General features: G+C 37.8%; 1 protein-coding gene across 1 annotated transcript in view; it reads right to left on the bottom strand.

Moving 5' to 3' along the window:
* Positions 1 to 13,829, bottom strand: part of COL9A1 (collagen type IX alpha 1 chain) — a 102,302-nt gene that overhangs the window by 26,762 nt on the left and 61,711 nt on the right. The window contains exons 26-30 of the mRNA XM_004605885.2: positions 12,913 to 12,957; positions 11,495 to 11,548; positions 11,340 to 11,393; positions 1,109 to 1,162; positions 448 to 519 (exon numbers count right to left, since the gene is read on the bottom strand). Of these exons, the coding sequence (XP_004605942.2) occupies positions 448 to 519; positions 1,109 to 1,162; positions 11,340 to 11,393; positions 11,495 to 11,548; positions 12,913 to 12,957 (279 nt within the window). The remainder of the gene's footprint in view (positions 1 to 447; positions 520 to 1,108; positions 1,163 to 11,339; positions 11,394 to 11,494; positions 11,549 to 12,912; positions 12,958 to 13,829) is intronic.

The following is a 13,829-nucleotide window of genomic DNA, read 5'->3' on the forward strand; positions in this document are numbered from 1 at the left end:
TGACACAAGAGAACTACCTCCTTTCTTCACCACAGATAAAGAGTTAGGTCCTGAAGAAATTCACAATTATTCAAAAATCTCTGGCAACTTGGGGGGTTCTCTGACCATATCCACACTGATATGATACTATACTTAGAGAACTTTGATCATATCCACATAAAATTGGACAAGCAGGAATGAAGAATGAAAACCAAATAGGAAGCGATATTAAAACTGAAAATTTTTACTTTTCTCAGCTTTTTTGTCTGATAAATTATAATATTGATTTCTTGTCTTTTTTGGCTCTTAGACTCAATTCTCAGTACTTTAAAATGTTTTTCTTGATGATAGTCTATAATAAATTCTAGGAGCATTCCCCACTGGACTGAAAACATGCCTGATTTTTCTACACAGTAGAAATCATCCTTCCAAATAAAGACCATTCTGAAGCACTGCGCATCACCTTACCCTGTCACCTTTCATTCCAGGAAGTCCCGGTGGACCAGGTAAGCCAGGGAGGCCAGGACTCCCAACAGCACCCTGAAAAACAAACACTGGTCTTTGAAATCTGCATAACCACAATTCTGAACCACACACATGGCCACTCTCAACTTTGGGTGTGTTGGATGCTGTCTAGACAAATGTGCTCTCAATGATCGAACTCTACTCCTTAAAACTTGCCTTTCTCCCACCACTGAGGAGAAAAGGGGCCAGTCTTTCCCTCCCTCTCTCTGAGGGCCTCTGGATGGAGGTTTGCACTTTTTTCTCACCATGAGCTCTTTTTCAGCAGCCCACCAACGTCTCTTGCTCTGTAAACAAGCTTTGCTCCCAAAGTAAAAGGCAGCATTCATGGCCAACTCTCTAGGATTCCAAGAAAAACCAAGACCTCGTGTAGCACTTTAAGTCTACTCTAATGTCTCTGTCAGCTTTCAAATGCAACCCTCTGTGCCACACTGATTAAAATTTGAAGTGTCATGCTTTCACTTGCATGTACTCACCAAACAGTTGAAATCAAGAATCATTAAATCACTCTTTGTATGTGGTTTTTCTTTCCATGCTTATTTTTAAGTTTTGTTGTGTTTGGTGTGAAGCAAATAGCCCACTTCTGGAGAACAGACATGGTACTCACCAGTTTACCTGGCAAGCCTGGAGGTCCTACTGGTCCTGTTTCTCCTCTGTGGCCCTGGAAGAGACACAAGCATGATGATCAACTGGATTTTCTGCCAACATTCAAAGGCTTAATTAATATGTCAGTAAAATGACCTACCCAATCTCTTTGCTTAACTGTTAATTCATCAAAGGATTCTCCCCATCTTTAATAGAATGTAAAGACCTTAATATAAAATGCCTAAAGCTTCCTCAGGGTTTATCCTTTAGTTACTGTTTTAATACTCTTTGTTGGGATAACAGATCATTAGATAGAAATCATATCTGAAATCTCTATGTGAAGTGTAACTTTTGACGTCTGAATCACAATTTAATTTTATTCTGATTATTTCTTCTACCCCCCTCTTTCTTAGACTATGTGTCCTTGAGATGTTGAATATTAATTTTAAATTCTACACAATGCCTGAAAACACAGACTAATTTCTTACTATGCTATCTGGTAAATTATCTTGAATTTCAAAAGAATGAAAAAAGAGACACAGGATAGAAATGTTTACCTTTAAATTGTTATTGCACTTTCATAAAGATACAGATAATAAAACTGCAAAAGTTTCTGAAATAAAGTCTTTATAATTTTCAAACCAATATGTCTAAAGATACCATGATTTCAGAAATACAAATTATAATGAAAATACACCAAATGCAACACTCTAATTTCATTTTGTGAGCCAATTTCAATTTTTCATTTTGAAACTCTAAACCTTTTGAGAAAATGAGACGCATGAACTCTTCAACTTCTTTTCCCAAGAACTTCAGTTTCATGCAATCTAACAAAAGCTTGTTTTATGTCTAACTCATGCTCAATTAAACTGAAGACTGAGATTATTGTATAAATAATCACATCTTCTGAACAATCTGTACAAGTATAAAAGGGTTTTCTGAGTCTTTCCTTCCTTGCCTGCTTCTAATGGAGACACCCAGTGATGCTCAAAGAGGACCAGGTTCCAGGTCTAACTAATCTTTGACTGCCACTCCCAGAATTATTCCTTCACTGCTTTGGGAAGGCCAGGGCCATACTCAGCATTGCTTCAAGGAGTATTCGTGCTGAGCATCAAAAACAGGAACTCACACATACTGTACAATTGCTCTGTTGCTTGAGCTATCTCCCTGGTCCTGAGACTTAGTCTTTCTTAAAATGACATAATAACTTACATTAATACGTATTAGTTATAAATGCTCCTAATATAATTATTCTATTCTGATGCCTATGCTATTTATTCCTCGATAAGATGAATAAGATATAAAGATCCATGAACCTCCTGAATTTTAAATTTCACTAAAGGATTAAGAAATATATTTAAAAGCATATATAAAGAATTAAGAAAATATTAAGAAATATTTGCAAAATTATAAGTATTTAACTATGATCTACATTTTTTACCAGTCATCTTATCTGGCTTAGTTGTTTTTTAAAAAAGTGTTCTTAAATATTTTATAATTTTTTAATGAAAATCATCTTTCTAGAATATAATTTGAGACTAATACATCGGTCTTTAGCCCTGTGAGCACCTTAGAACTCAGAGGCAGTAACCTTCAAAAACAAATGCTAGTAGGGTAAAAATTTCCATGAAAACAAGCCCCTGTGATAGATTCCTGTATTCATCTATGAGTATATATATTGGGTACCACACCACTAATTTTGTCTAGCACGTCAAAGTTCAAGGGACAAGTTCTTCACTATATCTTCTCTGTTGACAATAACATCAATACTGCATCATGATTGTAATGCTAAATGTCATTGAGTTAAAATGACTAATTCCTTTACAATTAATAGTTTCTGTGGGGAAATAACAAACATCAAAAGGAAATAGTTCTTGACAAAATCTTCAGTTTTCATTTCTAAGTAGGTGAACCCTTCATCACCTTATCAAAACTAACAATGATTATTACATTTTTTTTCTCTTTCACAAAGCAAATGGTTAACTTCAAATAAAATATTGTATAACTTGTCATTTCTCCCTGGGGAGATTATGTTCAGTCAAAAACAAAATTTTCCTATCTGAAATATTACTTTCTCTGTCTTTTGTGAGCATTTATTTATTTCTTCAGTACTTCCAACCTCTGGAAGTCCATAATATATATTTATGGGTATGAGTCTCAGAAAAGAAAGTCTGTCTAGCTGAGCTTGTGAACCCAGGAATATCTCACACAGAGGTCTGGGGAAAGGACTGTAAAATTATGGGCATTTATGGTTACAAATAAATAGCATGTGGTTTCTCATTTTTATTTCATGTCAATCCTGGTTCTCACTGGCCACTTTAAGGTGTCTCTATAGAAATCACCTCATTATAGAGAAAACTAACACATCTATTTACAACTGTGATCAAATAGCTAAAATTAGGACAAGATTTTCTGGTGGCCTTTCTTGTGGTTTCTATGTAATTTTAAAGCAGGCATATTATTGCTCTAAGTTCTGTACTTTATTTTTATCAAAGATGAACATGAGTAATCAATATACAAATAGTAATCTCCAAATTGTCTGGAAGTCATAATTGTGGCTTGGTAATCACAAGTATGCCGGTAAATGATAAATATCTTATGCTTCAATAGCTATGCTGATAACCATATTCTCAAACATGGGCAAAGAATGTTGATAGAGAAATGAATATTTAATCCAATAGCTAATATTTACAAATACCATGATAAAAGTTATGGTTTTTTAACAGGAAAATCTGAGTCAGGAAAATGCCAAAATCCTATCATTTAAAAAATGTGAGGATTCATGGTGTTTCAGATAGTAATAATTTTTGCTTATTCGTTTTGTTTTTTGGTTTGGGGGTTGCACCCAGCAGTGTTCAGGACTTACTCCTGGCTCTGCACTCAGAGATCACTCTTGGTGGGCTTAGGGACAATATGAAATACCCAGTATCAGACTCAAGTCAGCCATGTGCAAGCATGTGCCTTATCCATCATACCATCACTCTGGTCTGCCCTTTACAAGTTCTTAAAAACATATTTCACAGTCTCTCACCAATTCATATCCCCAGGGGGGCTGGAGCGACAGCACAGAGAGTAGTGTGTTTGCCTTGCATGCCGCCAACCCAGGTTCGATTCCCAGTATCCCATATGGTCCCCTGAGCACCGCTAGGGGTGATTCCTGAGTGCAAAGCCAGGAGTGACCCCTGTGCATTGCCAGGTGTGACCCAAAAAGCAAAGAAAAAAAAAACCCAATTCATATCCCCAATCCTATTCTTATTCTACTCCTCTCACTCAGATTTTTTTTCTTTTGAACTAAGGTAATACTAAGGATTTACTGGGATCACTTTCTTTAGACTTCTGCCAAATGGTTGCTATAAGGAGTCACAAATACAATTTTTTTAACTAACTACTGTTTGTTGTTGCCATTAGAATTTGGCGAGTTAACTTTAAATAGAAAAATATGCTACAGAGATTGACTTGAGCTGCCAGAGTGGAGATGTTAATTTAAAAAATATATATATCCTGAATTTCATTGCCAGGTCTGAAATCTGGTCCTGCCATATAGCTCTTAAAAATCAGCTGGTTCACCTGAGTAACCTCAGAGAGCCAGCACCTGAGTAACCTCAGAGAGCCAGCCCTGTGTAACCTCAGAGAGCCAGCACCAGCACAATGTCAGAGAAACCTCAGAGAGCCAGCACCTGCGTAATCAGAAGGGAACACCTAGTAGAGACTATTGGGAGGACCCACTCAGGTTGAAAGCTGCGTGCCTAAAGTAGACTATAGACCGAACATGATGGCCACTCAATAAATACCTCTATTGCAAACTACAACATCCAACAGGAGAGAGAACAAAAGGGAATGCCCTGCCACAGAGGCAGGGTGTACTGGTGGGGGTTGGGGTGGGGGTGGTGGGAGGGATACTGGGAACATTGATTGAGGAAAATGGGCAGTGATGGAGGAATATAAATGAAATGCAAACATGAAAGTTCATAAGTTTGTAATTGTACCTCATAGTGATTCATTAATAAAAAATTTAAAAAAAAAAGAACTTTGCTAAGAAAAGGGATATGGTATACTCCCTTATACCATATATGGTATCATATGCTATATGATATAAAACAAAATTTAGTACAATATACCTTATATTTTAGATTCCAGAGTTTTAAGTACTTATGTAAATGAGAATAAGCATTTTGTTATATTGTATTAAATGTTTTGTTTTCCTTATTTACAGAGATTAAAATCATATAGCAATTAAAAAAAAATCAGCTGGTAACTCCTGGAATGCAACTTAATGCCTTTGCTTCAGCTTCCTTATCTCCAAAATGGATATTAAAAGCAGTAACTAACTCAGAGCAAGGGGTCTGGCTCAGTCTCAGACACCTACTCTGTATGTGTGAGGACCTAAGTTAAATCCCAATCACCACCAAAAAAAAAAAATAATCTCATAAGTTTTTTAACAAGTGATGAATAAGAAACAAAGCTCCTAGAATAGAGTTTGCATATAAGGAGTCTACAGACATTATAATTTGGGGAGGGTTTGGTTGTTGTTGCTTTGGTTTGAGGTCCACATCCTGCTGTGCTCAGGCTTACTCCTGTTTCTGCACCAAGGGATATCTCCTCGAGGTGCTCAGGGAAACACATGAGGTACCAGGGATCGAACCCATATCAGTAGCATTTAAGGCACTTATCCTAACCGCTGTGCTGTCTCTCTGATCCCATGATATATTTTTTATCCAAGGCTTTGTCTAAGGATAAAAGATACAGATCAAAATTTAAAACAAGCATTTAATTGAATGTTTTTTGTGTTTGTTTTTGTTCTTAACTTTCAACCTCTCAATTCTTTTGTTTCTTTTTGGTCTGGAGCCACAACCAGCAGTGCTCAGATCTTACCTCTGGCTCTTTACTCAGGGATCAGAGCTGAGAGTGACCATATGTGGTGCCTGAGATAGAACCTGGGTCTGCCGCATGCATCCTACCAACTATCTATCACTCTAGCACCTCAATCACTCTAGTCTTTAAAAGCACAAAAGCTAAATAAATAAAAATAAATAAATAAATACAATAAAAGCACAAGAGCATAAGATTTGTATTTAGCAAACATTATATTCATTTCTCAAGTTGAAGAATCTACAACCTTGAGCACCAAGAAGGTACCACCATCCCAAAGAAGTCCCAGGAACTACTTTGTAAAACCCTTGTCAGATAATCGGAAATTTTGGAAATTTCTCTTTTAAATTATAACTATTAGTCTTTTTTTTTTAGGTCACACCCAGTGATGCACAGAGGTTACTCCTGGCTCTGCACTCAGGAATTACCCTTGGCGGTGTTCAGGGGACCATAGGGTTTGCTGGGAATCGAACCCGGGTTGACCGCATGCAAGGCAAATGCCCAACCTGCTGTGGTATCACTCCAGCCCCAATCTTTTTTTTTTAATGACAAAACATCAATTTCACTATGTTTGTGGAAAACATGATTATTTTTTCCACTTGAATGGGTTTTATTTCCTTGTACACTAGATCTGCATTTCTCCCCTAAGTGGGACGCTGCAGCACAGGGCCAAAGGGCCAAATAATAGGAGAAGGGGTCCACAGTAAGGAAACGTGGCAGGAAAAGGGTCATGGCCAGAAAAGGGTTGAGATACACTGACATATATTATAATCATAGTTGCAGTTGCCTGATTATCCAAAATGCTAGCTAGCTGAAGAATGAACATTATCCTTCGTATCTTATCAATTTTAGAAGTGGAAAATTTTAAATGATTATACTTAGTCCGTATTATAAACTGAATAACAATCTGGTAAAAGAGATGCTGATTAGCTCAGAAAATCAATCATGATTTCTCAGATTGTTGCTTTCACAAATCTTTTTTTCATACTAACAGTGGAATATCATATTAATCCTGCTACAATAATAACTTTTAGACTTTTCACACAGGCATTGTTAAAAGCTATTTAATTTTGTGGCATTATATAGTTTGCTATTTCTCTCTAGTATAGGCTCAAATGGTCTCTGATACATAACAAAGAAGCAGATCAAAATCTGTCTAAACAGTATCAAAATCTGTCTAAACAGGCTCCCAGACATACTTGGGCTACCTTTTTCAGAAAACAAAAATACCACTTTTTTTTTTTCAAAAAAAAATTTTTTTTTAATGGCACTTCCAACTGCACCCAAGTCTACAACAACCTTCCTACATCTTTCCAACACATCTAGATACAGTTATCACCAATTTTGGGAAACAAACTATAATCATCACTACTGCTATACAAAGTATGGGGAAGGAAAGCATACCAGGGCCTGGATGGGGTGGGAAGGTAGCTTACATCATTCAACAAAGTAGAGTTTGGCAATCTTTGAGCCTGAAATTTTTGGTGATGAGCTAAGGATCTTAAGATAAATGAGACATATTTCTGTACTCAGAGAATATTTATTCTGAAAACCAGAGGGGGATCTGTATGGAACTACTGACAGCCAGAAGCCTAAGAATAGAAGAAACAACCCACTAAGCAAAATCCCTGGAAAGAAATGAGGGAGACAATGCAAATGCTAGAGTGCCAGGTTTGCATGTACAAGGCCCTGAGTTCAAACCTCGGTACTGATTCCCCACTCTCACTCCTCAGCACCGAGGGGTGGAGCCCTGGCAATCTGAGAGCAAGCAAACCAAGAGACAGAACAAAGAAACACTGGGAAGTTCTGAGACCTGAAAGGGAGGAATGAGCCAAGAGCCATGCCTGCTCGGACCAAATCACAGGGCCCAGTCACTTGAGTGCTCTAAGCCTAGGGCCACCCAGAACAAAGAATGAGGCAAATGGGATAAGATAAAGAAAGCTAGCAAACTACAACAATCAAACTTAAAATATGTGCTTGCTGAAGAGCCAGACAGGACTGGGTGGGAACCTGGGGACCCTGGTGGAGGGAAGTTGACATTGGTTGTGAGATTGCTCTCGAAATGTTGTATATCTAAAGCTCAACTATGAATAACTTTGTAAATTATAATGCTTTAACAGAAAATTTTTAAAGAAAACCAAAAGCACAATCCAAATGGACAAGATATAGGTTTCTATATAGTACTGGAAATAATAAAAAATAGCAGGGTTTTTTGGGTTTTTTTTTTTCTGATAGAGACAAAAGTTGATGAATCAATGGTAGGAAAAGGGAAATAACACTCAGTATTATAACAATTTGCCCTATCTGGTAGTAGGACATATTAGAAATACATTTTCATCCCTTTCACTCAGCTTTTTTATTTGATATTTTCAGAAAATTATGAAGAATAGTTGAAAATGTGTGAACCTCTGTGCAAAACTGAATTTAATGGCATAACATGAAAGAACAAATATATCTTTCAATAAGCAGATTCACTGTTAAAACTCTCCTCCACAACTATAATATTTACAACAGCTCGTGACATTTTTCTGAAAAAATGTAGAGCAGGTGAGAAGTCAAGTATTACCCACTTAAGAACATAGCAAGGCATATTATAGCATCAATTCCATTCCTTTCAACAAATAATTATTCAGCACTATCTAATGGCAAGTCCAATGTAAAGGGATGCAGAGACACAGCAGTAGATCAAAGGTATCCCTGCCTCCTGCAGTTTCATGACATGGGACAAAAAGAGACCCGGCGAGATAAGACTACAAAAAGATCATTCCTATCAGGGCGTAGGGCTTCATTGCAGAGTTCACATTTCAATTACATCTAAGAGGCCATGTAAAATGCTGGGCCAGGGAAATGGGTCAGGATGCTGCCCAAAGGTAAATGAGGAAAGGAGAAGACAGGAGGAGAGAGGAGGGGAGGGGAGGAGAGGAAAGGGTAAAAAGTGTGAGGAGAAGAGAGGATCTGGGAAACTACATGGAGCCCAGCTGGGCTTGAAGACAGATTCTGAGCAAGATAGGAATGGAAAATAAATCAAGGGGATAAGCAGTTTGAAATGTCAAACTTTTTTTATTGTCAGTGGAGTTTCTCTGAAGATTTTTAAGACGAGATGAGAGAAGCAATCCTTTGGAAAGAACAATACTACAGAAGGTGCAGAGTGGCAGTGCAGTCTACAGGCCCTGGGGACTATATTTGACATTTTGCCGAATTCTCCAAGTCCAAAAAGCAGCAGCACCCTGTTGGGAGACACTGAAGAAGGAAGAACTGGAACTGGGAAATCAAATTCGAAATGATTGTATTCATCCAAGCTGTGGTTAAGGATGATCTAAGCCATTGTGTTGGGTGCAGGGCTGAGAAAAGAAAGAAAGCAACACATCAGACCTAGAAAAGGAAGCAGCAGAACCAAGTGATTGTACTGAAGATGATGGAACAACACCAAGGGGTTCAACATTACTGAGAGGAACAACAGAAAGAATTTGAACTCTTACAGTTGAAAAAAGAATTAGAACTCTGACAAAAAAAAAAAAATCTAAACCAGACATGAAATGTTGCAGACATTACTTCTTCTGATGTGCTTCTCCTCCTGAAGCAATTAAATATATATCTCACACACACACACACACACACACACGCATACACACACAATTGTTCCCTCTAAGTTCATTACTTTAGATATTCCATGATGACATATATCTGCGGATATGCCAAGCTCTCTACCTGTATCAATTTTCATGTCGAGTACATGAATCTAGTATACATCAGTTATTAAATCAATGCTCCTTCAATTCTACTCAGTCTTCCAATCGGAAAAACAAATACTTGGCAAAATAGTCCTGCTTCACCCAAGTTCTAGTCCCACTTTCCTGATACCATAAAATCCTTCTCGATCAGTTATATGGTGTGATCATTGTGAGACTTGTTGTTATTGTTTTTGGCATATCGAATACGATAGCCACGGGTAGCTTGCCAGACTCTGCCCCTGGGGGCGGGAGGATACTCTCAGTAGCTTGCCGGGCATTTCAGACCGAGGAATCGAACCCCGGTGGGCCACGTGCAAGGCAAATGCCCTACCCATTGTGCTATCACTCGAGCCAATTTTGCTGTGAGACATGTGTCACCCCACTGAGCGCCAGTGTTGATTCGGCTGATCTGACTGGCTAGGCGTGTGTCCCCTTCCTCCCTCACCGCTCCAGGTGCATCCCTCCCGAAGCTGCACACTGGTCGAAGAGGACGGCCTTCCCCCAGTAGAGACGGACCGGTCTTCGGCGGAGAGTATACGAGTAGCTGTGCTCCCCTGCTAGAACCTCCAAACAAGCTCTCAGAGACACAGTACAGTAGTTTAATAGGGCACTTGTCTTGCATGTGGCAGACCCAAATTCGATCTCCACACCCTATGTGTTTACCAGAATCTACCAAGAGTAATCCCAGAGCACCTCCTGGTATGGTCCAAGAACAAACAAACAAACACACAAATTGATCTAGCTCCTTTCATTGCTGTATCGATTTGATTAAAAATTCACATGCTTCAAACAAGAAAGAAGAGTGAGGAGTATCAAGTAGCATAATAAGGAATAGGAGCTAGTTCCTTTAACTGCAGAGAAACACCAGGAAAATACCTGTGGGGAAAAACTCCACTGTCCTGCTATAAGACACCAGGAAACGTTTTGCTCATGCATGAAAACCCTCATTCAACATATTTAAAAAATATTCCACAGTTCTTTGTATTTCAATAGTATTTGAAAATGTTTGGTTATCACTTGGAGTTCTTTTACCCAGGATGCTTTTGAAACAAAAACTTAAACTTGGAGCCAGAGGGACTTTTATAATTTAATTTAATTTCATAATGGTTAATTTCCTTACTTGTTTCTCTTGAAGGGTTAACCCATGTCTAGTGGAAATATATATTGCTTTGTTTGCTATAAAGTAGACATGCTTACAAATTCACTCTAAAAGAGATCTTGCAGTTTTTCATAGTTATTGTATGATCCAGGAATTCCACTCACAGGTAATACACAGGGGAAATTAAAACATATGTCCACATAAAATTGTATAGAAAAAATGATAATTGCATTGCACATAATAACCTAAAGGTAAAATTAACCAAAATATATGTCAATTGATGAATGCATTAATAAAATGTGATAGATCAATACGATGGTATATTATTTAGCAATAGAAAATAAATAAAGTACTTATATATGGTACAACATATAGAAACCTTGAAATATTAAGCAAAATAAGAGAAACTATATAGTTCCCATTTTATGATCTGTCTAGATTGGCACATGGACAAAGGTGAGTAAACATTCAAGGATGAAGAAGGAGTGAAGGATCACCCAGCAAAGCCCTGAAAAAGGCATTGGAGAAAGGTTCTGGAGAAAAGGAGTACTCACAGGAAGACCCCGAGGTCCTCGGGGGCCCACCTCTCCAGGAGGTCCCTGTTGGCCCTATTAAGAGAACAGCAAGGAGAGAAAACGTTAACACTTCTTAATTCCTTGATGAGCAATTACAACAGTATATAATGTCCTAAAGGTAAACAGCATCTTACCGGTTTGCCTGAATTCCCCAACTGGCCAGGCTTCCCAGGAGCACCTGTGTTACCCTAAATATAAAAAAGCAACACTCAAAGTAAGTCAGAGGGCAATAATCAGCAAGTTTTCTTTTTTATGCACATTTTTATTTAATTCATTTTTTCTCTTTTATTAAAACAATTGTTCACACAATTATATGTATTTAGGGGTGGATTTCACACTCCTTCAAGGTATAATCTACTACAAACACTACCAAAACATCAATATCCCTCCACTACCATCCATAACACGCTCAGCTTTGTTCCTTCTGAAACCACAGCTCTGCAGGTAGAGTTGCTGGGATTGCTTCTTTTCATCAGCCTGTCTCACCTAGACAAGTAGTTTTTACACTTAAATAGCATTAATCTTCCAATTTCACACCAAGAATCTGGAAAGATATAGAATTTCTCCTGTGGTGTATACATCAAAAAACTTTAGATTCAGGAATCTGCTTTGGGAGACACAGATGTCTAGTAAAGGTGTCATCGTGTCAAAAATGAAGGGCTTTCGCTAGACAACAATATGAGAAGAGTTTTTCTATCTTCAACAATATTAATTGCATATGTCTTTCCTTTACCATTTTCACTGCCAATAACACTTCTCTGAGACATTTTACCTGACACTGATACTATTAAAATTATAAAGAACCATGTCAACCTGAGGAAATTATCAGAGGATGTGCTGTTGAGAAACTTCCGTCAGAAGACTCCAGGAAAAGCACAAGCCAGGGGACGCTCTGCACCATCAATCTCTCAGAGCCGACTTGTTAGGGACCAACTCTGCCCAATGCACTGTGGACCATGGATTTCAAGACTGTTGCCAGTTAATCTGATAGGGACCATTTTCCACAAGATCCACATTGTAGTCATTTTATTTGAATTACTTACTTACTGTAAATCTTTCATTTCTTTAACTTATACACTTTAACTTGCTAGACTGTAAGGATACGTTGATCACTATGCAAATTACTGTCTTTGCCTATTATTTTTTTAGTTTAAGCTAAATCATCTTAATAGGCATTGAAATAATTTCAGTGGCTTAGTAATATGTTCCTTATGTCAAGAAATCAAATAACAAAGCTTTCTTCATTTTATGCTGGCATAAGATCCTTTTTTTTAAAAAAATATTTTATTGGTTGAGCTTCTGTGGTTTACAATACTGTGAACAATGGTTTCTCATGCACATAATGAGAGGATCGGATTTTCAAAAAGAAGCAACACTGTGCTAAAGTGTTCTTTCTGCTGCCTAGAAAGGGAATCATATTTGAGGCCTTAAGTCCTTTTCAGTTTCTCCATAAGGTTGAAAATAAAATAAAAACACATTGGAAATATTAAAAATTATAAATAAATGTCAATAAAATAATTAAAATGCCAACTTAAAAGTTCTCATTGTGTACCTTTTCACCAGCAACACCTTTCGCACCAGGAATTCCAGGGACCCCCTGAAAGAATGCAGAGAATGTGGGTTTAGGTTACCCCATCTGAGAATCCCAGTCAACTCTATTGCACATGGTGAGAGTCTGAGCAGATCTCAACAGCCTCAAAGGAAGGACGTTTAGTGGAAGGATGATTCTTCCAAGTTTCCCATTTCCGTACATCTGGACTGTCAGTTATAGAAGTAAACACAGTTTAGAAGGCATTTCTTTTCTACAGTTGGCTTGTAAGTCTGAATACTCTTAAAGCAAAATTATCTGCAAACTAAAATAATTTTTCAAGGGTGAAATTCCAAAGTGGAATCTACTCCCATTTTCAGCTCAACTGGTGTATTTACCAGCATGATGTCGTACACAGAAAAGCAAAATGAGAGCCTAGAAAACATATTAAATTCTAAGTAAAAAAGAAAAAAACAGAATGGTAGGCCCAAACTGAGCCTAATTAAGAATTGGTTCTATTAAAGTCCTAGTATTCCCTACCCGACTATTTTCAGTATCAGATAGCATAACCAATTGGAGGACAGTCCCCCTACCATCAAGAATGCTTATTAACTTGAAACATTTGCCTCAAAAAAGCCAAGGATACACAAGGTATAATCAACATGAACTTCCAGAGACATGAATGCAAGAAAACAGCAACTTGGGTAATTCAAAGCACCATATTATTTTTTTAATAGCATGCTATATCTAGCACTGTTTTAAAGCATATTCTCCATACTCTTATGGCTCAGCCCTGCTAACAAGAACTCTCTAGCTCAAAGCTCAGAAGTGTTAAATTTACAAGGGGGCAGTGGGGGGTGGGGGAACGGTCGGGAAAGAGTGAGAGAGAGAAAGAGTGAGGGAGACGACAGAGTGGATGAGAGAGAGGAGAGGGAGAGGGA

The sequence above is a fragment of the Sorex araneus genome, chromosome 4 (genome assembly GCF_027595985.1).
Source record: "Sorex araneus isolate mSorAra2 chromosome 4, mSorAra2.pri, whole genome shotgun sequence".
NCBI classification, from domain to species: Eukaryota; Metazoa; Chordata; class Mammalia; order Eulipotyphla; family Soricidae; genus Sorex; species Sorex araneus.